Raw genomic sequence first — 26,995 nt, 5'->3', positions numbered from 1 at the left:
GAGAAAACAGAATATGGAAAGGAAATGGGTACATCAAAGGGAGGTTTAATGTGGTACAAATAACAACGCCTGCAACCATTAGTCAAAACATGGAATCAATCAGCGGCTACCGAAGGAGAGTGATCTCCATTCCATTTAGCCGTACAATGCCTGAGGAGACATTTCGCCGGCGGCCATGAAGTTGGTCTCCGGGTTGCCGGTGGCCTTGGAAGCCGAGCAGCGGGCCATGGTGGGTGAGCTGAAAGAAAAGAGTCAGTATAGAGTCAATACCAAAAGATAAATCAGGGCGCGAACCTTCGGGAGATTGCGTCAGTAAAGAAGAAGTCCTCGATAACCTTCTTGAAAGGAGCTCCGGTAGCAGAGGAGCCCTTGTTCTGATCAGCCAGCTGCACCTTGCTCAATGCGCTGACGGAGGTGGGTTCAAGAACATCGTAGCGGCGCATGACAGGGCTGATCTCTTCCATACGGTCACGCAGGGCCTCAATATCATCATAGGGAAGGGGAACGCCAAGGAACTCGCTGGTGGCGCGAATGATCTTCCAATCATCACGGGCTGCCCCAGGTAACGATGTAGCAGCACGAGTCACTTGCACACGGCCTTCGGTATTGACATAGGTGGCAGACTTCTCGGTGTAGGCTGCACCAGGCAGAACGACGTCGGCCAACTGAGCACCCCGGTCACCGTGGTGACCCTGGTAGATGACAAACGCATCCTTCGGGATTTCACTCTGGGCAATCTCATCGGCGCCCAAGAGCCAAACCATCTTCGGGGTGGTCTGGGCAACCTCGGGGGATGGAGCAGTGAATCCCACTTCGTAGGCACCAGCCCGAGAGGCGGCACGCTGCAAGACATTGTAACCTTGCCACTCCGGGGTGTTGAAGCTAGCATTGTGCTTCTCGACGAAGCTGCCGACAGCCTCGAAGATGGCCTTAGCATCGGGGTGCTCAGCAGCTGCACTACCAACGACGATCATGGGCCGTTGAGCAGAGCCGAGCTTCTTGCCAAATTCACCAGACAGAGTAGCCTTCAGAGCGGACACATCGGCACCCAGGTGGTCATAGTCAAAAGTGCTCTCAAACTCCTCACCCACTAGTCCAACTTCCAGATCCGAGCGCAGGTACTGCTTACGAATGCGGGCGTTGAGAACAGAGGCCTCATGACGGGGGTTAGTGGCGACCAGCAGGATAGCATCGGCCTCCTCAATGCCGTAAATCTTAGAGTTGAACAGGTAGTTGGATCGTACATCGATACCGTGGGCGATAGGGTCACTGCCACCGGGTTGATCGAGCGCAAGGTTGTCGGAGCCCAACTTGTTGGCCATGTCTTTCATGGCGACAAGGGATTCGGTGTCGACGAGGTGTCCGGCGACAGCCTTGAACTCATTAGGTTGCAGCTGAAGTTTCTGCTGAGCCGATGAGATTTCTACCAAGGCCTGTTCCCAAGTAGCAGGGACGAATTTGCCATCACGACGGATCAGAGGAGTAGTGAGTCGCTGAGTCTTCAAGCCGTCGCACGCGAAACGTGACTTGTCGTTAATCCATTCCTCGTTGATGTCATCGTTCAGTCTCGGGATGATGCGCATCACCTCCATACCCCGACTATCAATGCGGATGTTGGAGCCAAGTGCGTCAAGAACATCGATGGATTCGGTGTGCTTCAGCTCCCAAGGGCGAGCCCGGAAAGCGTAAGGCTTGGAGGTCAGGGCACCAACGGGGCAGAGATCGATGATGTTGCCTGATAACTCCGAGTCAAGGCTTTGCTCCAGGTAGGTTCCAATCTGCATTTCGTTTCCACGGCCGCTGGTTCCCAGCTCGGGAGCACCCGCGACATCGTTCATGAATCGAACACAGCGAGTGCATTGAATGCATCGGTTCATCGAGGTTTTCACGAGGGGGCCGATGTTCTTGTCTTCAACGGCACGCTTACCACTGACCTCATGGAAACGACCACGATCCGCACCGTAACGCATCGACTGGTCTTGGAGATCACATTCTCCTCCCTGGTCACAGACAGGGCAGTCCAGAGGGTGGTTGGCGAGGAGGAACTCCATCACACCCTCCCTGGCCTTGTGCACTAGCGGCGAATTTGTCTTGACCACCATACCTGGCTGGACCGGCCAAGCGCATGATGCCACTGGCTTCGGGGCTTTCTCAACTTCGACGAGACACATACGGCCTAATATAAATGCACGTTAGTACTGCGGTAACAAGACATCCAAGGTGAGAAATGATTGCGACGCACAGTTTCCCGCAATCAATAGTTTTCTTTATCACTGTGTTAGCACTGTGAAATATCGGATGCATCGGCATTGGAACACATACTCGTGGTAGCAATATCTGTAAGCTAAGTCAGCATAGAGAAGATGAAACCCTGGGCTAATTCAAGGGTGACATACCTTGGGATAGTAGCACCTGCTTGTTCGCAAGCCTGGATGAGAGCCGAACCGGCTGTTGAGGAAGTGAGCATTGGACCAATGGCGATGGGTGAAAAGAGTATTACCTTCGACGGAAACCTTCTTGCCATCTAAAGGAGAGATTAGCATATGATTGGCACCTTATAGAAGATGTTTAGGCCATACCAATGGTGAGTTCCACCTCGGCCGCGCGAGGGGCTGTCGTTGCGAAGGGCCGGGCTCGGGGCACCCGGAGAGACCGGGCGGCCGCACGAAACAGCTGCGGCCGCATAATTGGAAGAGGTCGATGAGGGGAGGGGGGAAGGTTGGGGAAGGGTTTGATGCGGACGAGGGGGTGGGAGAGAAGAAGGGAGCTTGTTCAGACGGGCTTCGAATCTGCTTTGGATTACATAATGCAAATGCTGACCATCCCTGGGCTGAGTAAGGCAGTCTTCGCAAATGGCTTTGCGCGGATTGGCTCGGTTACTTTGCCCCGGATCAATGGTAGTTCCGGGCCTCGTTTTCCCCTTTATAAGCCCCGTCTCCCCTTGAACCCTCTTTTGGAAATCATCTCATTCACGGGCATCATTTATTGTAGGAGACAGGCTCGACCTTTCCCGTTTCCTCTACAGCATAGTCCAAGAACAATGTCCCGAACTGGAGCAGTCAAGGGGTTTCCCCGATTATGATATTGTTCTTTACCGACGGCGACTACACACTACCGCTCATGATGAAGAGCGTCTGTGATATTTTTTTTTCCTTCCATCACGGGACACGTATACGGACCGTCAAGCGTAAATATAATATTATATATATCGCCCAAAACATATAGGCCAATGATTATTACCTACTACTCAAAATTTATTCTCCTTGGACCATCCTCTCAATGCTTCTGTTTCAGAAATGTAATCATATAATAGCCACATCTTGAATGTGTCAATCCGATCCATTCTTGGCATTTTCAGCGTGGTAAGTATTTCATTCATTGAAGCACACTTAAAATCAAAGAATCTCCAAGATACACACTGCTGTTGCCTCTGCTTTCGATCTACTCTGGTGCGTAGGTTAGAAGTGTCATGTCAAGAGTCACGGATTACAACCGTATACATTCCACACATACAAATGGCCCCGGTTAGATGCTAGCGACAAAGCATATTCAAAGGACCGGTCTGGCAGATAGCATGACTTGAAATTCGTGCTCAAAATACCACAACGCCATAGTATAATACACCGGATTCCCCCCCAATATGGTTTAACCCGGCAATAAAGGGGGCAAAGGAAGATCAAAAAGGGAGAGAGAGAAGAACTAGGATAAGATACTATGTAGCAACGGGAGAATCATTTCTCTGCCATGTTGATTCTTGTTTGGTTCCCGGGAGCCAAGTCCGGGAAACACTAGCTCCGCGAGGTCGGGCGCGTCCGTGGCCATCGTCTTCCTTCTTGGAGCTGTTGGTGGGATGGCCATTATTAGAAGTGAAGGATTCAAACGATCGTGGGCCGGGGAAAGAATAGCCATTCGAGTCCCACGGCTTGCTGGAGTGTTGGACATTTGTGGGGAGAATCGACTCCCGCGCGCGAAAGTGGTCTGCATTCGCGCGCTGGTCAGCCACATCGTCGTGGCTATTGCGATCATACAGGTAAAGGCCCACAAAAGTGAGGCCAATTCCAACAGCCTGAATGGAGGTGGTGGTGCTTCCAAACCACACAATCGCGACCACGATGACGAACACCCGCTTGACCAAGGAGGCAACTGAATAAGAGACGGGTGACACCATAGACAACAGCACAAAGGCCAGGATATTTTGAGCGAAATGTGAGACGCCGTTGAAGACAAATTCAAGCACCAGAGCCCCATGGTCCAGCGACCCTTGTTTGCCGGACAGAGAAATCACTCCGTCATTGATGAAATCGGACACTAAGGGGTAGCCCTCACTGACGAACCAAATGGGTAAAGTTAGGAAAAATGCCAGGCCGGAGCAATAGCAAAGCAGATTCAGCTTGTCCAGCTTTCGCCTTGCCGGGTTTGCATCGGACTCGGCTCGGTCTGCCTCATTGAAGAGTTTCTTCGAAAAAATGTTCTGTGACACAAAGACCAACGCAGCCAGGAATGCACAAGAAATCCCAAAGAAATTCGTTGACAGTCCCGTGGAGCATGCAAGCATAACCCCAAAGGTGAGGGGAATTAGCGACAAATAGGTAGCTCGTGCATATCGAATGCGAAACAGGAATCGGTACGCCAGAACAGTGAACAAAGGTGAGAGTCCCTTGATCGTATGAACCAATGAAACGGGGATTTGAGAGGTTGCCATAGAGCTGAGAATATGTCCGGCTAGCTGGAAGACGGCCAGGGGCAACGCAGTGGAGATCACCTCGCGGGAGGGATAGCGGATGCCGTGCCTGAGAATCGGCACGCTCTGTCGCAGTCTGGGTATCACTGTGGACAGGTATACGAGTAGCAGACACCAAAATGATACAAATGCAAATTGGATGATGGTCAACGTGATGGGCATTGGGAGGGCATTCAAGATGGATTTCGAGGACGTGTTGGTGAGCGCGGACGTTAGGTACCAAATCATACAGAGGCCCTACACAGACATTAGCTCGGCATCAGCAGCTCATTATCCCTCGAAGCATACAATCAATCGATATGATACCGGGGCGCGAAGAGCCTCCGCTAACTCATGTGCGTTGGCACTCATACTGCCGTTGCGAGCCCGGATCGTGGTGATAGCCTCGCTGATACTTTTTCGAGGCCGATGTTTGGGGTTTCTTATGGAACTGACGGAATGGTCTCTCGAATAGAAGGTCGATTTCCGTGGTTCCCACAGATCATTGGATGCGTATTTCACGGAGGGACTTGGATTCGGGCGGCCGGTCCCCACGGCGGAGTCGAGAGTTTCTTCGTAGGGAGGGAATTCATCGATTGGACTACTCGTCGGTTGAGAAGAGGGTTTCGCTTGCGCTTGTAGTTCCGCTTGTCGCATGGATGCCCGACGCCCATGACCGGTGACTGTGGTTGTGGCCATCGCCAATAGCCTTTAGTATCCCCGGCTTTCTTCGCCGCTGGCCCTCGTTAGCATTTCTTCCGAGGAAATAAGCATTCCGGTCCACCTACCCAAGCGAATGACAAAAAAGGACGATCGAGACTTAGGGTCAATCCCTCTCCAGATTGAATCTTTCTCGCGGTCGATTGTTCTGGTCCTAAATTCACAACGGGTAATGAGCGCAGGTGGTTCGTGGGTGATGAATCAGCTTGAGCGAATGGGGGTGGAGAACGGCACAAGATGTAATTCTCGGTGCAAAGCAACAGAGATCCACGAAGCCAGAGCGTATCAACCAAGTAGAGAGAGAGGCTATTTTATAGGAAAGAGATGGGGGGATGGGGGGTGGAGTGGACAGAAGGGAGGGAAATTGAAGGTTGGCCCGTGTCGAGTGCTACCGCCACCGGCCGTTACATTACATACGCGGAGGGCGCCGAATGGGGATCTCTAATATACCCGTAGGCAACGGCGATTTAAATAGAAATGCAAATATATAGATTGATACACCTAGGTACGTAAGAGAATATTCCACAGGGTAGTCTCAGAGTAAAGAAGAATAGTACTACGCGAGGATCTCGTTATTTGATAATTTACTACAAATACTTCCGGGGATGTAGCTATCTACAGTGTTGTTGACACGAGATCACGTGGATATGAAGGTGAATGGAATCCAGTCACAGTCATACCTCTATAATGCCAAGGGGTCTAGAATTTCAAGCTTGTGCTGCTCCACTCGCTACGGCCCGAAGCCCCCGAAATCTTTGTCCTATTCTAAAGCCTTGCAAGTTCAGATCACGAAAGCCTTGTACCATACGCAGATACATACTGTATGTGATATGCCTGCCCCCATTTCATGCATACAAGAATCATTGGAAGCTTGAATATCACTTGGGAAGGTCATCGCCTTGTCGTAATTTATATCTCCAAGCTCCAATCATGTCTCCTCTATTTCCACCTATTTGAACTTCAAGGCTGCATAGATCCAAAACCCTGCTATTGGCATGAGCTCAGTTTAGGGGAATCTTTTACCTTGAGGACAAAAGTTGGAGCAACCCTATGTTTGACTTCCCAAATAACTAAGACTTCAACAATTATACTAATGATATAATTCGTCGTATTTACCCTTGAGTACGAACTTGAAGATATCCGTGCCTTCCTATTAGAGAGCGTCCTTACCCTAATTTGACTCAGTTCTCGCGTTGTAGTCTTTCCTCATCCTCACCCTCCCAATCTACCTCTTCTTCTGTCTCTCTCCATCTTCCTCAATCTGCTTCCCTCTTCGTTTTTCTTTTTTTACATACATTCAATTCTCAAGCTCCAAGTCAACGGTCATTCCCAAGTTGACCGTTATTTAGTGAGAATCTGACTGCCCTGACATTCTGTGTGATTTTGATACCTAAAGAAACACGTCCGCGCGTTTCTACTAGTTCCAGCCCACTCAAGCTAGCACCATGTCCTCTCTCGTCGTTCCGTCCAAGCTTGCCCGCATTAACAAAGATGCAAGACTCAGCAACGCAGTCGCGGATGCACGGAACCTCACATTGGGTCGAGAATTGTCGGTAAGTCTCCTGAGTTATTGAAAATGTTAGGCCCGTGAAAAACAAGACATAGCACTTATATTCTTGATCTTCCCCCCTCCCTCAGAGCCTCGGGCATTCCAACGCTCGTCATGGCTCAGCGGATGCTATCGACGCCACCAGAAACGGAGATCCCCAAAGCTCTTCGAGCGAAGATTTCGAGCCTCCATCTTACAAGGTCAGTGTCCCTCCTGATGCCGCAGAGGACATTGTGGCCGTGGCCTGACAGTCCTAGAAGCCGAGATTGGAGCACATGAAACCCGAATCTATCGCTGAGCATTCTTCAAAACTGGAGATAATCGTCGCCAGACATCCTCCCAAAGTTTTTTTGACGACTCATGCAGAGGCCGGCCGATCCTTAGGTCCATCACAGGCTACGACATCAAATGAGACGCAACATCCTGTGGCTTCCGACGCTGTGGATCACCATGGCCCCGATGACAAGATGGTGGAACTTGTTCGACTTCAACAGCAGCTCCTTGCTGCAAACTCCAAAATTGCTCTCCAGGAGCAAGAGCTTGCTCAGACACGGGTTATCAAGCATACTCTGGACCAAGCTCTTGGGCCACCATCCGAGGCAGATTTCGGTGGTCGTGAGATCACGGAACAAACAATCAGTCATCTTCAAAGTGCTTTCAATGCTTCAAACCCTGCATTCGGTCAGATCCAGGATGCGTGGAATTCGCAAGAGGACTCCCAGTCCGATATCTCCGACGCCTTGTCTGCTGGGGGCTACAATCGTGCTCGGGCACCATGGAATCCGCAGGGTCAGACCTCATTCGGAGTCGCAACCAACGATACTCCTTTCGACAAAGCCTATGGCGAAGCTTTCCACGGCCCTAATGTTACTGCCCAGGAGTTGAATCGATTTTGGGGTGGACCGGGTGGCTCAACTGCATATCCTGCATTCGGGTCCCACGGGACGATAAAACCGCAGAGGGTTCTATCAGGCCCTTCGACCGGTGCATACGGCTTTTACTCGAGATCCCCAAGCGACCCATCTCGATACGTTCAGGCCCCGAGCCCTGTACACCGTCGGCCTATATCTCAGGTAAGCCGGACTGGCTTGTTTCTGCCAGCTCAGAGTTCTGCTTGGGGCGGCCTTGTTCCAGGATCTCCTACAAACCCTGCTCCCAAATCTCCCTCACCACCTACTGCAAGACCATCCAGTACTTTCCAGCCCATCAATACCTACACAATGACGCCTTATCACACCAGGTCCATGTCAACCGCTCTTTCTCCAACTGCTACCGAGTTCACAGCCGGAAACACGAACGGAGGAGCCCCGTGGACAGCTTCTTCTGTGAGTATTCTAATATTAACTTGATGGACATGAACTAAAGCTATACAGCCTGGTGGAAATTCTACTCAAACCTACCTTTCACCTCTTGAACCTCTCAATTACCGTCGTCTCCTGGACAAGAACGTTTCATGTGACTGGAGATACATCATGGACAAAATCGTTTGCAACAACGATCAACAAGCCTCTATTTTCCTACAACAGAAACTCAAAGTCGGTACAACGGAACAGAAATATGAGATAATCGAAGCGATTGTCAGTCAAGCCTACCCTTTGATGGTGAACCGGTTTGGGAATTTTCTGGTCCAACGATGCTTTGAGCATGGAACCCCCGAGCAGATTGTAGCCATTGCCAATGCAATCAGAGGCAATACTCTCAGCCTGAGTATGGACCCGTTTGGCTGCCATGTGATTCAAAAGGCGTTTGACTGCGTTCCCGAGGAAGACAAGGCTGTCATGGTACATGAACTTCTTCGCCGAATCCCAGAGACGGTGATTCATCGGTATGCATGCCATGTCTGGCAGAAACTTTTTGAACTGCGATGGACCGGCGAGCCACCGCAAGTAATGGCCAAAGTGAACGAAGCTCTACGTGGAATGTGGCATGAGGTCGCTCTAGGAGAGACGGGGAGCTTGGTAGTTCAGAATATTTTCGAAAACTGCGTTGAGGAGGAGAAGGTAGGATCTTGCTATCCCATAAAAGGAGTTTCCTTCATCGGATGCTAATATCTAACAGCGACCGGCAATTGAAGAAGTATTGGGGAAAGTAGATGTACTCGCACATGGCCAATTCGGCAACTGGTGCATTCAACATGTCTGTGAGCACGGTGCACCCCATGACAAGAGTCGCGCGATTGAGCACGTCCTTCACCATGCGGTCGAGTATAGCATGGATCAATTTGCGTCCAAGATCGTCGAAAAGTGTTTGAAAATTGGAGGCTCGGAATTTCTAGATCGTTTTCTCTCCCGCGTTTGCACAGGTCGTGCCGACCGACCTCGGATGCCTTTGATCGACAGTGAGTGGTACCCCATCTCTTGCTATTGAAGCCAACTCTCACATAGTCTACAGTTGCAGGTGATCAATATGGAAACTACTTGATCCAATGGATTCTCATGAATGCTGCACCTCATCAGCGTGAGCTCGTTGCTAGCCACATCCGGTATGTTTCTCTCCCTCCCTTCTTCAGCTCCAGCTTCGTTTCCAGAGCTCATTGTTCTTTTTAGCAAGCATATGGTTTCCCTTCGTGGTTCGAAGTTTGGTTCCCGTGTTGCCATGCTCTGTTGCAACCCATCCCATGCCACGCGTCCTGGACCTGGCACCGGCATCCAAATCGGACGATTCAATCAATTCAATGAAGACAGGTTTCCCTCAACCGGTCAAAGTGGCAATCGGTTCAATCGGGGAAACCAATGGAATGCCAACTATGCGGCTTTCCGTTAGATTTACCCAGATCTCCTCAAGGCTCAACACATGACACTTGATATGCTCATTTACCTACGTTACCGGAACGAAAGAGAAAACGAAACCGATTCCTTAACGAGGAATACCCATTACCCCAAAGAAAAGAAGAGAAAATCGACAAAGCATTGATAATATCAATTATTTTCATCTTCGGTGTCCACCAGTCTGGTGGCAATGAGGTGCTGCCAAGATCGCCTTGTTTTATCTCTATGGATTCAATCTCGTCCGTTCACTGTGTCCGCCGATCTATTTTCTTGGTCTGTCACGCGTCCATTGTTCAGTCATCCAGGCTTTTTGTGTCAAGTGACGAACATGGCCCGAAGAACCTCCAAGGCGTCAATCTGCTTGTGATGGTAGCTTATATTTCACTTTCCAAGTAGGGAGTAGTTATGGGGTGTTTATTGTGTCGGAGGTTCGGTTCGCGAATGGCCTTATTACATGCTTCTGCGATATCTACTGCCGACCTTTCTTGTCTGTCTTTGCATGTTTAACCCTCGGGGATACTTTTCTATTGTGTTATTCAGCCACCCGGGTTTTTATGGCCACTGTTTGTCATCTGTTATCGCACGAGCGGAGGACTGGTATCTTTATAAACCCAGTTACATATATTCCCCTTTGCAGAGCATCTGCTTTCTCTATCTGAGCCCCCCAAAAGCGTTCATAATATGATCATGCAGATGAAACTTCAGTTGTAGATTCATCCTGCGTTTGTTCCAATCCATCCTTCTCCCATGGCTTGCGTCGCCGAGGCTTCTCACTTGAGATGTCATGCCCTGTCAACACAGTGTCTGGAATCTGTTCAATCCCCGGGATTGGCTGCCCTGTGGTAATAAGCTCGACTATATGCGCAAACGAAGATGGATACGTAGGTTCCGTGTCCGCTGGTCGCTCGGAACCGGGGGCATTAGAGGAATCAGCTGGACCACTCGATTCATGAGGCTCGCAAGGCGATGATGCAATTAGCCACGATTTATAGGCAGTGAAGTCAATGGGTGGAGAGATGTTTTCTTTCCTGTATATTGAATCAGTGGATGGCCCTGATAAATGTCGGTGACAAAGTGATACCGTGAGAAGAAGAAACATTTGGCCTGTAAAACAAGATCATCTTCGCGACTCATCTCGGTCTCCGAGGCGGGCGTATTGGGATGACCAAGGATAATGGCGAGACCATTTGCGAATTCGGGATCATTCTGAAAAGAATACATCCGTAGTCGTTCGAACAAATCCGACGATGCCATTTTGCCTTCTGTCTTGACCTCAATACAGTGATGCGGAGGGGTGGGGCAGAGAGAGAGAAATGGATTGTAGCCGAGGTTGACGCGATAAGCCGTATCTTATAGCTTCTTGGAGCTTGCTTTACATCTTCAGTTACATGCTTGAGTGATAGTCAAAATTTTTATATCCATTGTTATTCATCTAATTTTAGTTTTCCCTCTGCCTAGAAAGACTTCACATGACGCCGAACGATGCATATATAATAAAATTTCAAATGCTCGTGTCCATTCCATCTACCTTCGCCACGCTGTCCAAGACCCGGTTATTTTTACTCTGGCATCCCGGACAATTATGCACCACTTCATGAGCGAAGAGATCGCAGTCAATGCAGAAATGGTTCTGACACGCTGTACATTCGTAACGACTACTCACACTCATTCCTTTGGTGTGGGTTTCAGCCGCTTGCCATTGGTCCTCGGGTGGAACAGCAGGAAAAGGTAGGCCACATGCAAAACACCCGGTACTTCGGGAAGCCCGGCGCCATGGCACCTCAACCCAATTTATCAAGGGGAATAGATGGTGGTATGAACGGGCAAGGTGCGTCGAAAGAATCAGGGTAAGCCCGCAAGAAGGGCACTCTGCGGGTAGACTACATACCTTGCTGCCACAGCGAGAGCATAAGTACCCACCCCGGGATGGTTTCGAGTGGCAAGCGCAGAGAGAGAATTTTGACTCTACTGTTCGAGATGGAAACCCCATCATTAACAGTGAGCTAGCAGATTGTTTCTGAGAATATACGGCGGGTGGTGTGGTCACATCCATCATCAGCTCCCGGAAATGCTGCTCATTAAGCGCCACACCGTAGGCTGTTTCATCACCTCCGTTCGTTTTCGTGCAAAGCTCGCGACAAATCGCGACCTGTGCAGCGAGTCCGACAATGCGGACTCGTACCTTGTCACTGATCAAGGTATTGATGGTCTGGTGAATATCACCCGGGTCCGAGGACAAAAGAGAGCCAAAAATCACCAACACTTCCCTAGTGCCATGGTTGGGGGTGTGACTATAGCCACAAGTTAGCTCAGATAAAAGAAGGTAGAACAGACAACGTACAACAGGGCACCTCGCGCCATGTCTAGACCATTTTGCAAACTGGGCAGACCTTTTGGATCTTGGGTCTTGAGCGATTGGATGGCTGTCATGTGTTCCGTGGGATTTCCACTCATATCGCTGATTCGAAGAGCCAGGCCATCCCGTAGGCCCAAGACACCCAGTTGGGAGATGGGGTTTTGTTCAAAGAATTCTCGAACGAATTCCTGCGCATATCGCAGGGTCAGCAGGTAGCGTGTCGGACGTAGATCCTTTTCGGACATGGACTGTGAAAGATCGAGGACAAGGATCAGATGTCGTATAATACCGCGTTGGAGAGGAGTTGTATCCTTTAACAATCTAGTCGTAATGAGGTCAGTCTACCGGACATCTCGACGTCTCAGCAAGTCAAGTGTAACTACCTTTTCCGCTTCCCAGCTTCCAGCAGCCCCTCCACAGTCGCACTGATTGTACCATCTGCGCCTTCGACGAGCGTTTCCCAGGTCCTGGACAACTCCCACTCAGCTCCTCCCCGCTGTTTTCTCTTCCTGGTCCCGACCTGATCTTTCCGGGTTACCTGGAGATCATCCTCATCCTCGGTGACGTCTCCGACGTATTCCTCGTCCGAGTCGGCCATTCTGGTAAATATCGGTACCGGCCCAAAGTGGGTGAAAGGTGGATTCGTAGCGCGGGAATGCTAGCCGCCTTTGAAGATGGTCCAAGCTCCGACGGAGCTCCGTCTGGAGAAACTTCTCTTCACTTCTTTGACGCGCATCAAACGGGAAAATTCGTGAAATTAGGGTATCAGGAACTGAGACTGCAAGGAGAAAAATAAAAAAGACCCGAAAATCTTTCAGATCCCATCCGACAATAGCCGGGATTTGGGGAGAGGCAATTGGAAGAGATGTGGGGGAGAAGATCCATAGCGGCGACCAGACGCGCTGGAGTCGCCATTGCAGAGCGGCGAGTGCCTTTCTGCCCCTCCCCCTCCTTCCTCTCCTCTTTTCCTTCTCGCTCCCCTCGTCTGCGCCCTCGATTATCTCCGATCACTGCGCCTAGACTTCACTTAGTCTTTCCTCGTTATTGCTCCGCCGAGGCTCGCATGATGGCCTCCACCGACAGAGATACCTTGCCTGACGTGTGAGTGATGTCTTCTTCAATGCTCTTACCGTTTCGTTCAGGTCCCTTGAAAACGGTGACACATGAAAGGGGCTGACATGAGAGCTATGGAATACATGAAACAGTAGGCTAACGTGAAATCAGGGCCAAACCAACCAACTACCATGTCTCGCTTTTCGACTTGCAGCTCGAGGGCTCGTGGGGATACAAGGGTCTGCTGAAGATCGATACCAAGGTCACTCGTACCACCAAGGAAATTGTGCTGAATGCCAAGGAGATCGAAGTTCAGAGTGCCGAAGTACTGGGAGAGGATGGTTCGTGTCGAAAATCACCTTGGATGCACCTTAGATGCGCAGTGATGGATAAGACTAATCGTGTCCTCATTCTTTTTTAAACAGGTGCTCTTTTGGCAAAGGCTTCTGATATCACCTACGACAAGACGTCCGAACGAGTATCTTTGAAGTTCTCGCAGGAACTTGCACCTTCCGATGTGGTCCTGTCGATCAACTTCACTGGCACTATGAACAATGCTATGTCGGGCTTTTACCGATCCAAGTATACGCCCGTGGGGGAACCGGCCGCTGATACGCCCAAGGACGGTGACTTTTACTATATGCTGAGCACCCAGTTCGAATCTTGCGATGCCCGGAGGGCCTTCCCTTGCTTTGATGAGCCAAACCTGAAGGCCACTTTTGATTTTGAAATAGAAATCCCCAAAGGCCAGACTGCTCTCAGTAACATGCCTGTTCAATCCGAAAGAGACGGAAGTCATCCCGGACTCAAGTTCGTCACGTTTGAGAAAACACCCGTCATGAGCACTTACGTGAGTACAAGGCCCTGCACACCATGATCAAAGGTCGTTAACAAACCATTCTGGCCTGTAGCTCCTCGCTTGGGCAGTAGGTGATTTCGAATATGTTGAGGCCATGACAGAGCGCAAGTACCAGGGAAAGAGCATCCCTGTCCGGGTCTATACCACTCGGGGTCTCAAAGAGCAGGCTCGCTTTGCTCTCGAATGTGCTTCTCGGACAGTTGATTATTTCTCGGAAATTTTTGAGATTGAATATCCGCTTCCTAAGGCTGATCTCCTGGCTGTGCACGAGTTTGTGAGTGATTGAGCCTTTTCAATCATGGCCAAGAACTTGGCGTTTAACTGACTAAATTCTTGTCAGGCCATGGGAGCTATGGAGAACTGGGGACTGGTCACCTACCGGACCACTGCCGTTCTTTTCGACGAAGGAAAATCAGACAACCGGTACAAGAACCGGATTGCTTATGTAGTCGCTCACGGTCAGTCTTCCTCTCTCACCTCATATATAGAACTTGGGTTGTATCTAACACATTGAATCATAGAGCTGGCTCACCAGTGGTTCGGCAACCTTGTCACCATGGACTGGTGGAATGAGCTTTGGTTGAACGAAGGGTTTGCAACCTGGGTTGGTTGGCTTGCCGTGGACCACTTTCACCCGGGTAGGCATCGTCCAGACTCCTTATCCATGTCATAATCTAACATGTTCGGCAGATTGGAACATCTGGTCTCAGTTTGTCGTACGAAATGCCCGAGGTAAAGCCGTTCTTCCCCATAGATCACCATTGACGTTCTTCCCAGGCTGAGGGTGTGCAACAAGCATTCCATCTTGACTCGCTACGAGCCTCCCACCCTATCGAGGTGCCAGTCCGGAACGCCCTCGAGGTGGACCAGATCTTTGATCACATCAGCTATCTCAAGGGAAGTTCGGTAATTCGCATGCTGAGTGTTCACCTTGGCCGCGAGACATTCCTCCGGGGTGTCGCTGACTACCTTAAGTCTCATGCATACGGTAAGGGAGGAGGAATGGGAACTGAGTAGAACAATGATCGATGCTAATCCCTGACGTTGAAGGAAACGCGACTACGAATGATCTGTGGTCTGCTTTGAGTAAGGCTTCTGGTCAAGATGTGCACGGATTCATGGTAAGTCTCTCCAAGATTTATACATATGGTTTCACGAGGAAGCCAAACTCTGACGACATTATCTAGGATCCCTGGATTCGCAATATTGGTTTCCCAGTCGTCACTGTGACAGAAGAACCCGGTCAGATCAGTGTTCGTCAAAATCGATTCTTGTCGACCGGAGACGCGAAGTCCGAAGAGGACGAGACCACTTGGTGGATTCCTCTAGGAATCAAGTCCGGCCAAAACCTAGCTACTGTGGATACCCGTGCCCTGACCCAAAAATCCGACAATGTGTCAGGCATCGGAGAGCATACTTTCTACAAGATTAATAAGGACCTGGCTGGTTTCTACCGGACAAACTACTCTCCTGCTCGCCTAGAGAAGCTGGGTCAATCCCTTGAGCTTCTGAGCACTGAAGATAAGATCGGATTGCTGGGAGATGCCGCTGCTCTTGCAGTTTCTGGCGAAGGCTCTACACCAGCCCTGTTGGCTCTTCTGGAAGGGTTCAAGGCGGAGACAAACTATCTGTAAGATCCTATTCGTTTTGGCGGTCTTTTTTACCCCCCGCTAATCCTGACGTCTGAATATACAGTGTCTGGTCGCAGGTGTCTTCATCTCTGGCAAACCTCCGCTCTGTTTTCTCCCAAAACGAACCTGTGGCAGAGGGATTGAAGAAATTCACCAAGAACTTGGCTTCTCCGGCCGCAGAGAAAATTGGCTGGGAATTCCAACCCAATGAGGACTATCTCACTGTTCAGCTCCGCAAGCTGCTGATCGCTATGGCTGGTAATGCTGGTGATGAAGGGTAAGCTATGTGCTGTCTTCTCAAGCGAAATTCGTAGATCATTCTTGCTGACGAGAGTATCAAGTATCATCGCTGAAGCCAAGAGGCGATTCGACCTGTGGGCCACAGGCCAAGACAAGAATGCCATCCACACCAATCTTCGATCAGTGATCTTCAGCCTCAATGTGTCGGAAGGCAGCCGCAAAGAATATGATGCTGTCAAGGCTGAGTACCTGCGCACCGATTCTGTTGATGGCAAGGAGATTTGTCTGGCTGCCATGGGACGCACCAAGGAACCCGCACTTGTGACGGACTACTTGGACTTCGTTTTCTCTGACAAGGTAGCCATCCAGGACATGCACAGTGGTGCAGTGTCTCTGGCTGCCAATTCCCGGGTCCGACACCTGCTGTGGGAGTACATTAAGACGAACTGGACATCGGTGGAAGCCCGACTGTCCTCTAACAATGTAGTCTTTGAGCGATTCATCCGCATGGGTTTGTCCAAGTTTGCTGATCACCAGATTGGGGATGATATTGCCACTTTCTTCCAGAGCAAGAACACTGGTTCTTATGAGCGTGCTCTCGTCATTATCTCTGATAACATTCGTACCAACGCCTCCTACAAGGAGCGGGACCAGGCGCTGGCTCTTGAGTGGCTGCGGGCCCATGGCTTCGCATGAGGCATTCATTACGTTCCTTAGTTGTGATTTCAAGGCAACATGATGGGAAATGGAACCAGCGAGGGGAATCCTTGGCATGGATGATCACCTTGGTCACCTGCCAGGGGCAACTGAGGTCCGCACGAGGCGGAGAACATGTGCGGTGAGGAAGGTCACTTGGATGACATGTAGTTTCAATCATAGTCCAACCTAAAGGAAATCATCTTCAGTTGTATGAAGTGAAGAAATAATGGGAAATAAAGAACAAAGGAACTTGAACTAATGAATTCAACAATTAATTTGAAGGAGAGATTCGAGACGACCTATAGGCTATAGGTATATAATTTCGTGAATTAACAAAGCGGTGACGGTGAAACAAAGCTGCACATCAGGTGCGTGTGCCCACCTGCACCTCCTATCATCCATTTCAGGCGTTCATCATTCAACTCCCCTCCAACTTGGACACCTCCTTCACCTCCCATCTCTCTTCCTTCTTTTTGCTATATTCAACTGCATTTTGGTGCTTGGTCCAACTTTCCTCCCTTCATCATGAATCCTGAGTGGTAAGCCTCTATGTTCCCTCGGTCGGGACGCATCTCCCCCGTGTCCCATGCTGTTATTGCAAAACCTTCATTATGGGAAGCCACGATTTGGAGGACTCAACTGATGTTGTTTTGATTTTCTAGAGTATTCTTCTAAGCCGCTGATATCCCCCCCCTTGGTTGCGACTTTCCAAACGTCATCTCGCCGATCTGCCTATCCTAACTTCAAATCCCAACAATAGATACGATTACCTCTTCAAGCTGTTGCTCATCGGAGACTCCGGTGTTGGAAAGTCTTGTCTGCTGCTTCGTTTCGCCGATGACACCTACACGGAGAGCTACATCTCGACTATCGGAGTGGACTTTGTATGTTGACCTGGACTCCGGTGGGGCTCCCGGAATGACATGCTAATGCACCCGTTGCAGAAAATCCGCACCATCGAACTGGATGGCAAGACCGTGAAACTTCAGATTGTACGTGAAATCTAATATAGCGCTTATGGTACATGGCTAACTAGTGCAATTTAGTGGGACACTGCTGGCCAGGAACGTTTCCGTACCATCACCTCATCTTACTACCGTGGCGCCCACGGAATCTGTGTGGTGTATGATGTGACCGACATGGACTCCTTCAACAATGTCAAGCAGTGGCTTCAGGAGATTGACCGATACGCCACCGAGGGTGTGAACAAACTGTTGGTGGGCAACAAGAGTGATATGGAGGACAAGAAGGTCGTGGAGTACACCGTGGCAAAGGTATGGCTTTTTTGGATCCACATCTCAACACATTTCACCCCTTCTTGATATAATTTTGTCCGTTGCTGACCCATGGGATTTTCCATCTGGTATAGGAGTTTGCCGATAGCCTCGGAATCCCCTTCCTCGAGACCTCCGCTAAGAACGCATCGAACGTCGAGCAGGCATTCTTGACAATGGCACGACAGATCAAGGAGCGTATGGGAACAGCCACCGTCAACAACAAGCCCACTGTGCAGGTTGGCCAGGGCCAGGGTGTTCAGTCTGGGTCGGGAGGTGGCTGCTGTTAGACCCATGCGATATGATGCTTCTCATTTGGCGCAATGTTACACGAATTGAGGGTCCTCTCGAAGCGGTATGCTAGGTGTCTTCGATGGCTAGGCTTCACACCCGGCATTGAGGACTTGACGAGGCTTGAGGGTCCTTGGTTTCTTCTTCCTGTCTTTAGACGGCCCTGCGTTCTGTCTTTCTGCGTTTGCTTCGTGATCACCGGTGTTTTCTTTTTTTTTTCTCTTTTCTCCTCCCCTTACCCCCCTTTCTATCCTTCCCTGGCCACGTATTTCTGGGCCTTCGCTGTGACATGTTCTACTTTTCCCTCTATCTCTCTCTATTCTCTTTCTTGTAGGTTGGATTCATCTCTGAATGGATTAATGGCGAGAATTTTTGTCTCTTTGGAGTGGATCATGTGCGTAGTAATAAATCAATCCGGGTTGATTGGATATCTAATCCCCAGTCATGTGTTGGAATTCTTTTAGAAATCACATGCCATCGCTTTCGGACAGAAGAAGTCGTTTATTACCTAAAAAGACCGGACAATTTCTACTATTCGGTCAGTCCCGACATCCTCCTGGATTTGGTACTGGATCATCTGTCGCATCGACCCCGGAATGTAGTGGAGTTGGGCACGAGCCGAGGCTCACTCGGCACGTCATGAAACTCTCCTTCCCTCATCAAAGCCGATTCATTATCGCACCCTTTTTGCTCCTGAATCCCATACGATCATCTTTTTAATCCTTGACCTCCTCAACCTTTCATCGTGACTTCCAACTAACCCGCCTTTCCTTTCCACTGCAACCATGTCCGAACGTCCACAGCAGAAGCCCGCCCCCTCTGTGGCCGTTCAGCAAAGTGATAACATTGCGCACGCGCTGGCCGGTGCCGGAGGAGGAGTTTTGTCGATGATCTTGACGTAGGTTATATTCCATGTTGCTTTCCCATGGGCCATCTTTAATATCTACTTACTAGATACCCCCTCATCACCTTGTCTACCAGAGCGCAGGTCGAGTCTAAGCGTGCGCACTCCACCAATCTCGATGCGATTCGACGGATCGTCCAGCGAGAGGGTATCTCTGGACTCTACTCAGGTCTGGAGTCCGCTCTCTTCGGAATCAGCGTCACCAACTTTGTTTACTACTACTGGTATGAGTGGACCCGGGCGGCCTTTGAGAAGGCCGCCGTTCAGGCGGGTCGCGCTTCTAAGAAGCTTACCACCGTGGAGTCCATGATTGCAGGGGCAATTGCAGGCAGTGCCACAGTGATGATCACCAACCCAATCTGGGTGATCAATACCCGTATGACGGCTCGCAAGTCCGAGTCGGAGGAACAAGGTCTCCCCGGAGCGCCTAAAAGCAAGGCGTCGACCCTCAGTACCTTGATGGACCTGTTACGACAAGAAGGTCCCAAGGCCCTGTTTGCCGGTGTTCTGCCAGCGTTGATTCTCGTGATCAACCCAATTCTGCAATACACTATTTTTGAGCAGCTAAAGAATATGGTGGAACGTCGTCGCCGGATGACTCCCAAGGACGCCTTTTACCTAGGGGCCTTGGGCAAGATTTTGGCCACCAGTATCACTTACCCATACATCACGATCAAGAGTCGGATGCATGTGGCCAGTAAGGATGGTCCTAAGGAGAGTTTGAATGGAAGTCTTAAGAGAATTATTCAGGAAGAGGGGTGGAAGGGTCTATACAAGGGTAAGTTGAATTCTTTGCTCCTCTCATTCTTTTTTTTATATTATATATATATCTGTATGTATTATCCTTTACTAATCTATTGAACTAGGAATTGGCCCTAAGGTGACCCAGAGTGCCATCACAGCTGCCTTCCTGTTTGCTTTCAAGGATGTGCTGTATGATACAATGATCGCCATGCGCAAGAGAAGTGCGATCCGCAAGTAGGGTGGTATGCCATTCCACCCCCAAGCTTCTAGTAACAGAAGAGGGTTGTATCTAAGCATCCACGTTGACGGGTGATTTGAGGTAAAAATATTTACCAATTCATTTTCCAAATGGCTATGGTTCAAAATGAGGTGAGATAGCCTGTTTTGCACATCTATAATAAGCTCTACAAAGTTGTACATATACGTTCTTTATCTTTATGTCATGCCCTTATCAACATAAAAGTACTTCAAGAAAGCGATAAGCATGTTTATAGTCGTAGATAATTTCTGGGTCTCACCGCCTTGTCTCCGCGTTGATTGTGGCGCGACTTCGCGATTGCGAATCCCTCATACCTGAACAATTTGGTGTCTCACCTGGGCATATTGTGTTGGCACATTGCTTCTCTACGTCGGTTTGTTTACGTCCTTTGTTCATTGAGCCCCGCTAACAATCATTGAGATCCACCCTTTCCTCAAACCCTTGGATGTCCGGAACCACCCAATTGTATCCCCCCATTGCCCTCTTAGATTTGCATCGCGTCACCATTGTCAAGCTTCCCGAAGCATGTCACTGGATGCTCTCGGAGAACCTTGGAATGTGATCGGGCAATAATCTTTGGGGATATCGGATAGTTGTCCAATGCCTTCCTAGACACGCCATCAAGATACATGCCTCAAACAATGGTGTGAGGAAGTCAACGAAATGCTTCATACCTTACGTGCTAGAGACAAGGGCCAGATTGCTGGCTTTGGCCTAGAAGATAGCGCTGAGTATGTCGAATATGTCTCCCAGGAGGCTCATCGTTTACTTGCAAAATTTACACAGCTCTCCACCAAACCGCCACGTGAACAAGCCGTGCCCTCAAATACTGTTACCCATGGCCATACGGTGTTCCACCTGGAAAGTGTCAAAGATGCCTGGCGAACACCACGAAGCGCTCCGGAGACAATAGAGACATCTACCAAAAACCTCCCTTCAAAGCAATCAAATTTACCCAGTCACTCATTCTCCAACCCTGCTCTACAACAAAATGACCAAGCAATTCTGCAGAATGGCTTGGCTGCGTTGAAACCAAACCAGATATTGGAAGAAAACCCCTCATTTTCAGATTCGCTTGTGGGTCCACTTCCTCAGACAGACTCGTTCCCAGGACGAAGGGTCATAAGTCCCCACCCTCCGAATCAAGCTATCGACTTGCACATGTCCCCTTCAGAGTCTAGGTTAACTCCAACTTCCTCTGGGCCACTCCTACAGAGCCCTGACGGCCTAGCTCCTAGGCGTTCTGGCCGGGCCAAAAACAAACCGACCACATACAATGTACGTGTATTGCTTGGCCTGGAAACCAACGAGACCCGAAGGAGTTCGAGAGAAGCGTTGACTCGGACCTCTCGAATCTCCTCGCGAGTCCCTTCTGAGCTTGCATCAGAACTTTCGCTGTCTCCGGATCCTCCCTCGGTATTCAATCTGCTCAAAAAAGACCCCTCTCGCAGATCTCCTAATATTCAAAGACTGTTGTGGGATCGAGAATTGCGCGGTTGCAGCCATAGCAGCCGGATTCGCACAGCGATGACATCCGATCTCAGGCCCTGGAAGTCTTGGAAAGGCGCCTCGAGTGATGTGACCGTCCTCGCCTGGTCGCCTGATTCCACAAAGTTTGCTGCGGGAGCAACGGCGCAACCGGAGTACAATCGAAGGTATAATTTGCTTCTGGGCGACCTTGTCAATAGTGCCCTATACGAGCTTCCAGACCATTGGACCCCTTCACAGATTGCTACCGATGAGCGCTTGTACACAAGTGTCACTGATATGCAGTGGGTTGGTAACCGACTATACACCGCGAGTTATGACAACACTGTCAAGATCTGGGATGCCGCTGCTCACAAACATCCTTCATGCCTTCAAACCTTGGAGCATAGCTCCAAAGTCGTAGTCATGGCTCTGTCAAAATCCATGCCTAACCTCATTGCTACCGGGACCGATAGGTTCCATCTCTGGGATGTTCAGGAGGGTCAGGCTCCTATTTGCGTGGATTTGTCTATTGTTCGGCACCCTCGCCAGAAGAACATTGATCTGGTGCCCACCACTCTTGCATGGGGCCACACGGCATCAACAAATCATGTTCTAGTCGGTGGCATGGCGGAGCGAAGTCTAGATGAGTACAAGGTTCCCAATCATGGTCATTTAGGGCTGTGGACTATCAATCAGGGCTCAGTGACACCACGGAAGCTGGTCCCGGACTCTCAAAATGTTTTTGATATCAAATGGCATCCATTTTTGCCGAAATTTGTTGCTGCCACGACATACAGCCAGGCAATGCAGCTTCCACTGAAGACGAGAACTGTTCTGCAGCTGTATGACTGCATAGACGGTAATTTCACCTTCACTGGCCGATTTCCCTGTCCAGCGGCGGATGTGATGGAAACGAGCTTTTGCCCGATGGATTCGACCTATATCACCGCCAGCTGTACGGATGGTCGGACGTATGTTTGGGATGTCCGTTTTCCCGACAAAAATAGCATTCTTCAACTTCCTCATGGCGCCCCACTCCACCCACTCAACCATAAGCAGCCCCGGGAGCTGACTGACTATGGAGTCTCTTTTGCTCTGTGGGGAAGATCTATGGATCAGCTCTACACGGGTGGTTCTGATGGATTTGTGAAACAATGGGATATTCGTCGAGCCCCCGAAGATGTGCTAGTGGCTGACATTGCCAAGTTCGACGAGGGGATCACGAGTGGGGCCTTTTCGGAGGATGGATCCCACCTTCTTATTGGGTCTCATGGTGGAGGCATTCGGGTGTTGTCTACCGGGCCTTGCTCCGATCCTGAAAACATAGGGTTTGGGTTAAGGCGTGCCCCAGAGCCGCCCTCTCAGGATATTTCTGGGCGTGAGGCTAGTAGTGTGCTTCTCTCTAACGCCGAGATCGAACTGCATCCGATCTACGGCCCGGGGCAGGGATCTAATTACCAAGGCCCTTATGCTCGCTGGGCACGTGATACCAATGAGGATACACCCCTGGACCAGCTGAAAAGAATACCTTTAAAAGACGAGTACCGAGTCCGTCAACTTTGGGGTCCAGAGGTCCTACATCAGGGTGAAGTAGATTCAAATGCGCAATGTGAACTCATGAATCAAAGAAAAGTCGCTAGAATACGGAATAGCCAGCCCGATCATTTGCTAAGGGAGAAGCCTAAGCGCAAAGGGACTGGGGTCGAATTATCTGCAGGAGATCGAAAGAAGAAGAAAAGGCACAACAATGAGAAAGACAAGGAGAAGCGAAAGAAGCGGCGCCATGGTCCAGTGGTCGGTAACATTGAAGTGGTTCATATCGACCTGACCGGCGATTCCCCGGAACCCGAGTCAACCACAGAACCTCAGACAAAGCGAGACTCAAGACTTCCATTTTCTCTTGAACATCTGGAAGATGGCCTAGAAGATGACTATTGGTGGCCAGATAGTGGACGCTATGATGCGAATATTTGTGATAGCGACTGAAGGCGAAGTCATCATGTACTATTAGAAGTGTTGAATAGGCCTATGTGTCTGCCTCCTAGAGAGACATAGAATGAGATTTCAGGTCTTGACAAATCTTGTACAACTAGTAATATCTTTGTTAGGTACAGTATGTCCTAAAAATGGTGCGACTACCTGCTTAGTATTATTGTCGAAACTTATCTAATACTGTACGACTAATATGCTCAGTAGATTTTGGAGAGGTCTAGCACCACTGAATAATCATATACACACTTACGTATATCAGTGACGGAGCGCTCGCTACACTTCGATTGAAAATTTGTGATATAGTGAACTGTCCCTGCTTTTTACCTCTAGTCCATCATTTGCATTATGGGATGAATGACGTAACATACCCTCTACAATAGCGAGAGATATATGAGGAGAAGTGAACTCATACAACATTCGTTAGTATATAATACATTGTTTGTAAGAGTTTGTTCCGCTGAACGGATAACCAATAAATACAAGAATTATCATTGAAGGGCCTGCAATATTAATATAGCCACGCCTATAGCCAATGGATTAGTGAGCGAAGGGCTAATAGGCGCAGAATTCTCGCTGCTAGTAGTCGAGCTCGTAGTATTGTCTGCGGTTCCAGTGCCATTAGAACCCGTCGCAGCGCTAGTAGTTGAGCCCGAAGTAGTGCCTGCAGTTCCTGTGCCACTAGAGCGTTCCGCAGATGATGAAAGGGAGGACGATGAAACCGATGGCTTGGGACACAAGTTGTTATACACAAACTGTTCAGCAGCCCCACTACAAGCGGTCACAGACCCAGTGTTAAATGTGCCGTTCGGATAGATCCAGCAATTTCCCGAGGCATATGGCGAGTTACTTCCATCCTCCGGATTGAAGACGACATAGCTGCACGAATCGGCCTTTGCACATTGACTTAAGCAGTCCGATGCACCCGTACTAGCGATACAATCGTCAAAGCAGTCATCAGGCGCCGGGTACCCACAGACCGAGGCAATAGCAGAGGGAGTCGCAGTGGCGGCGCAGGCGCCAGAAGTGGTGGTTGCGCTCCCGCCAGCACACACGGGCTGACTGTAGACGGACAGGTTGGGATTGGCGCAATCCGTACTACCTTCGCTCGCATTGAAGGTTTCACCCGGGTACAGCCAGCAAGTGCCGGTACCCGTGTTAGGGTTACCGGCAGAGAAGACAACAAAGCTGCAGGGAGGGTGGGCGTTACAGTAGTCCCAGCAGAAGGCTCTACCGTCGCTGGCGACGGCAAAGTCCGAGCCAGGCTCCGGGTAGCTGCAGAGGCTAGTGACGAGGGAAGCGGTACAGCTCGATGCCGCGGCAGTAGAGGTAGACGTAGCAGATGTCGCTGTGGACTCAGCTAGAGCCAGGGGAACAAACAGGGCCATGGAGACCCAGAAAGGAGTGATCTTCATGGTAGCGAGCGTAGGTAAGAAAATTAACGCGTCCGAAACTGGGAGAAGTAGTAATAGGTAACTGTTATGGTGACCCCTGGCCGTATACCCCAGGTAACTTTTTTTTTGGGACGAATTTTACTTATTAAGCCGCATTATTGTTACGCAGTATCGTAAGGAACTATTGTGTGTCAGTAAGCTATTATCATAGGCCTTGTATATTCCCTCAGCACCTACAGTACACCCCCTATATTCCTTATATCGCGATAGCTTCACCGATCCTAGACAGATATAGCCTAGTTTTCCACCACACATACAGCTTGCCCTGCCATATAACTTGTAGCTTTATCAGCTAGATACAATCATAGTTAAATATAGTAAACGTGACGGGCCTAGAGCGAAGAAATAGAAATATAATGGGGTGAAATTACCGTACTATCTTACCAAGTCCGCGCTTGTATAGGTAATTTCGTCCAAAAAGAGTAATAGGGTATACGGCTAGGGGTCAGAGTCTGTCAAGCGGACCCTGGAAATCCATGGTTCGACCCCTCCCACTAAGCTGTATTGGGATAGCGCGGTATTTGTACAGTCACGATTGATGGAGTAAACGATTGTATAGGTGTTCATACAGAAAAGTTGCCATCCTGGGGCTATTCCACCTATAGCATAGTGTGTCTTGGCATTAGGCTTGGAGAATCGATCGAAGGCTGTAACCACGGAATTCTTACATAAGATGACGTCGCACTGCCACGCTGTGGCGCAGCTTCTAGTTCTAGGCGGGGACTGTGGAGCCGGTATGTAGTTACTACCTCACTTTCCCTGATTGCTCCGCCCATCTTTCTATTTCTCTTTCTTTCATCCATTTGATCTGTTCTTTTAGAACTCACCAAGTCTTGCATTTTCTTCACCCCAATGTCGGCTCCATTTACACCACCTCCCGGGCCTCCCCCACCCTCTCTTCCGGAAGGATGGAAGGCGCAGTACGATGAGCGATATCAGTCATGGTACGTCGGTATCCTACCTCCTTGATGCCTTTCAATCCAGAAAACGAGTTGGGGAACTGACTTAATGACTATAGGTTCTTCGTAAATCTCATCACCGGAAAATCGCAATGGGAACGTCCAGAGACACCAGCTCCGTCCACTGACGGAGCTTCTAGCGAGCTACCACCATCATACGATAACGCAGGCTCTGCTGACCCTGCTGCACTCGCCAATGCTGGGGACCAGAAGCGGCCACTGGCCTCAAATAACCCATATAACCCGACTACTTCCTCACGCGGTACTGCCAGCCCTATGATCGATGATGACGCCCGCCTCGCCGCTAAGCTCCAGGCGGAGGAGGATGCACGGGCTAGCAGTGGTAGCAGAGGTCCCGGGACGCCAGGTGCCGCGGCTGATTTTTACAGCGGGCAAAATGCGCCTCAATCCACCGGTTCCTATGCCTCCGAGCAAATCGCCGGGGGCTCGGCACCAGAGCAGAAGTCTCGCAGTAGAGGCTTCCTGAGTAAGTTGATGGGCAAGAGCTCCAGCAGCTCCCGCCCACCACAACAATCGCGTCCCCAGTATGCTTCATACCCGCAGCAGCCACCACCGAATGCCGGATACGGGCGTTACCCGCAGCAGCAGGCGCCAGGATACGGATACCAGGCAGCCGGATATGGAGGATACCCTTCCCAAGGCGGGTACTACCAGCAGCAGCCGCAACAGAAACATGGCATGGGAACAGCCGGTGCCGCTGCACTGGGCGTGGGTGGTGGATTGCTGGGTGGACTTTTGATTGCTGATGCCGTGGAAGGGATGGAGGACCATCATGATTATGATAATGGAGGCTATGGTGGAGATGACTATGGTGGTGGAGGTGGTGGAGGTGGTGACTTTGGTGGAGGCGGTTTTGACGACGGTGGTGGTGATTTTGGCGGAGGCGATTTCTAAACCGTTTCCCCACCATTTGTTCTATTTGGAGGGGCTTGCTTTCATGAGTTTTTCTGTGTTTGACCGCCACTGAACCTGGGCAAGTCTTATGAGCTCTGGGTCTCATATCTTTTTTCCTCCGATTTTTGACGCGGAATGACA

At 50.0% G+C, this 26,995-nt stretch overlaps 10 protein-coding genes across 10 annotated transcripts; 6 read left to right on the top strand and 4 right to left on the bottom strand.

Moving 5' to 3' along the window:
• Positions 1-135: 135 nt before the first annotated feature.
• On the bottom strand, positions 136-2,685 carry N7503_000627 (putative NADH-ubiquinone oxidoreductase, subunit G; the record flags this gene model as incomplete). Its single annotated transcript, XM_057060188.1, has 7 exons — positions 136-238; positions 295-2,176; positions 2,243-2,265; positions 2,323-2,337; positions 2,397-2,448; positions 2,501-2,524; positions 2,580-2,685. The coding sequence occupies 7 exons, from the start codon at positions 2,683-2,685 to the stop codon at positions 136-138; spliced, it is 2,205 nt and encodes a 734-aa protein (XP_056927111.1).
• Positions 2,686-3,712: 1,027 nt separating this feature from the next.
• N7503_000626 (putative ER to Golgi transport protein (Sly41)) lies at positions 3,713-5,419 on the bottom strand (the record flags this gene model as incomplete). The annotated part of the gene is made up of 2 exons (XM_057060187.1): positions 3,713-4,978; positions 5,030-5,419. The coding sequence occupies 2 exons, from the start codon at positions 5,417-5,419 to the stop codon at positions 3,713-3,715; spliced, it is 1,656 nt and encodes a 551-aa protein (XP_056927110.1).
• Positions 5,420-6,885: 1,466 nt separating this feature from the next.
• On the top strand, positions 6,886-9,752 carry N7503_000625 (uncharacterized protein; the record flags this gene model as incomplete). Its single annotated transcript, XM_057060186.1, has 7 exons — positions 6,886-6,993; positions 7,079-7,189; positions 7,247-8,314; positions 8,363-8,989; positions 9,048-9,327; positions 9,381-9,471; positions 9,536-9,752. The coding sequence occupies 7 exons, from the start codon at positions 6,886-6,888 to the stop codon at positions 9,750-9,752; spliced, it is 2,502 nt and encodes an 833-aa protein (XP_056927109.1).
• A 690-nt stretch (positions 9,753-10,442) lies between these two features.
• On the bottom strand, positions 10,443-12,711 carry N7503_000624 (Ssl1-domain-containing protein; the record flags this gene model as incomplete). Its single annotated transcript, XM_057060185.1, has 5 exons — positions 10,443-10,785; positions 10,839-10,963; positions 11,646-12,048; positions 12,099-12,434; positions 12,497-12,711. The coding sequence occupies 5 exons, from the start codon at positions 12,709-12,711 to the stop codon at positions 10,443-10,445; spliced, it is 1,422 nt and encodes a 473-aa protein (XP_056927108.1).
• Positions 12,712-13,179: 468 nt separating this feature from the next.
• On the top strand, positions 13,180-16,592 carry N7503_000623 (M1 family metallopeptidase; the record flags this gene model as incomplete). Its single annotated transcript, XM_057060184.1, has 12 exons — positions 13,180-13,214; positions 13,338-13,507; positions 13,592-14,016; positions 14,078-14,299; positions 14,366-14,483; positions 14,547-14,663; positions 14,716-14,741; positions 14,803-15,013; positions 15,076-15,146; positions 15,213-15,655; positions 15,721-15,933; positions 15,998-16,592. The coding sequence occupies 12 exons, from the start codon at positions 13,180-13,182 to the stop codon at positions 16,590-16,592; spliced, it is 2,646 nt and encodes an 881-aa protein (XP_056927107.1).
• A 528-nt stretch (positions 16,593-17,120) lies between these two features.
• N7503_000622 (Rab family GTPase YPT1) lies at positions 17,121-18,159 on the top strand (the record flags this gene model as incomplete). The annotated part of the gene is made up of 5 exons (XM_057060183.1): positions 17,121-17,131; positions 17,356-17,479; positions 17,540-17,587; positions 17,642-17,869; positions 17,965-18,159. 5 exons carry the CDS (start codon positions 17,121-17,123, stop codon positions 18,157-18,159), a joined length of 606 nt encoding a protein of 201 aa, XP_056927106.1.
• A 743-nt stretch (positions 18,160-18,902) lies between these two features.
• On the top strand, positions 18,903-20,046 carry pmp47 (putative peroxisomal membrane protein Pmp47; the record flags this gene model as incomplete). The annotated part of the gene is made up of 3 exons (XM_057060182.1): positions 18,903-19,058; positions 19,115-19,842; positions 19,931-20,046. Exons 1-3 carry the CDS (start codon positions 18,946-18,948, stop codon positions 20,044-20,046), a joined length of 957 nt encoding a protein of 318 aa, XP_056927105.1. The 5' UTR covers positions 18,903-18,945.
• Positions 20,047-20,730: 684 nt separating this feature from the next.
• On the top strand, positions 20,731-23,523 carry N7503_000620 (WD repeat protein; the record flags this gene model as incomplete). The annotated part of the gene is made up of 1 exon (XM_057060181.1): positions 20,731-23,523. One exon carries the CDS (start codon positions 20,731-20,733, stop codon positions 23,521-23,523), a length of 2,793 nt encoding a protein of 930 aa, XP_056927104.1.
• A 494-nt stretch (positions 23,524-24,017) lies between these two features.
• Positions 24,018-24,941, bottom strand: N7503_000619 (uncharacterized protein; the record flags this gene model as incomplete). Its single annotated transcript, XM_057060180.1, has 1 exon — positions 24,018-24,941. One exon carries the CDS (start codon positions 24,939-24,941, stop codon positions 24,018-24,020), a length of 924 nt encoding a protein of 307 aa, XP_056927103.1.
• A 712-nt stretch (positions 24,942-25,653) lies between these two features.
• Positions 25,654-26,854, top strand: N7503_000618 (WW domain-containing protein; the record flags this gene model as incomplete). The annotated part of the gene is made up of 3 exons (XM_057060179.1): positions 25,654-25,714; positions 25,801-25,924; positions 25,999-26,854. 3 exons carry the CDS (start codon positions 25,654-25,656, stop codon positions 26,852-26,854), a joined length of 1,041 nt encoding a protein of 346 aa, XP_056927102.1.
• Between the last annotated feature and the right edge of the window lie 141 nt (positions 26,855-26,995).

This window comes from Penicillium pulvis (genome assembly GCF_028828015.1).
Source record: "Penicillium pulvis strain IBT 33274 chromosome Unknown contig_10_segment0_segment0, whole genome shotgun sequence".
NCBI lineage: Eukaryota > Fungi > Ascomycota > Eurotiomycetes > Eurotiales > Aspergillaceae > Penicillium > Penicillium pulvis.
Note: the sequence above shows the minus strand (reverse complement) of the source record. Positions and strands in the feature narration are given on the sequence as shown.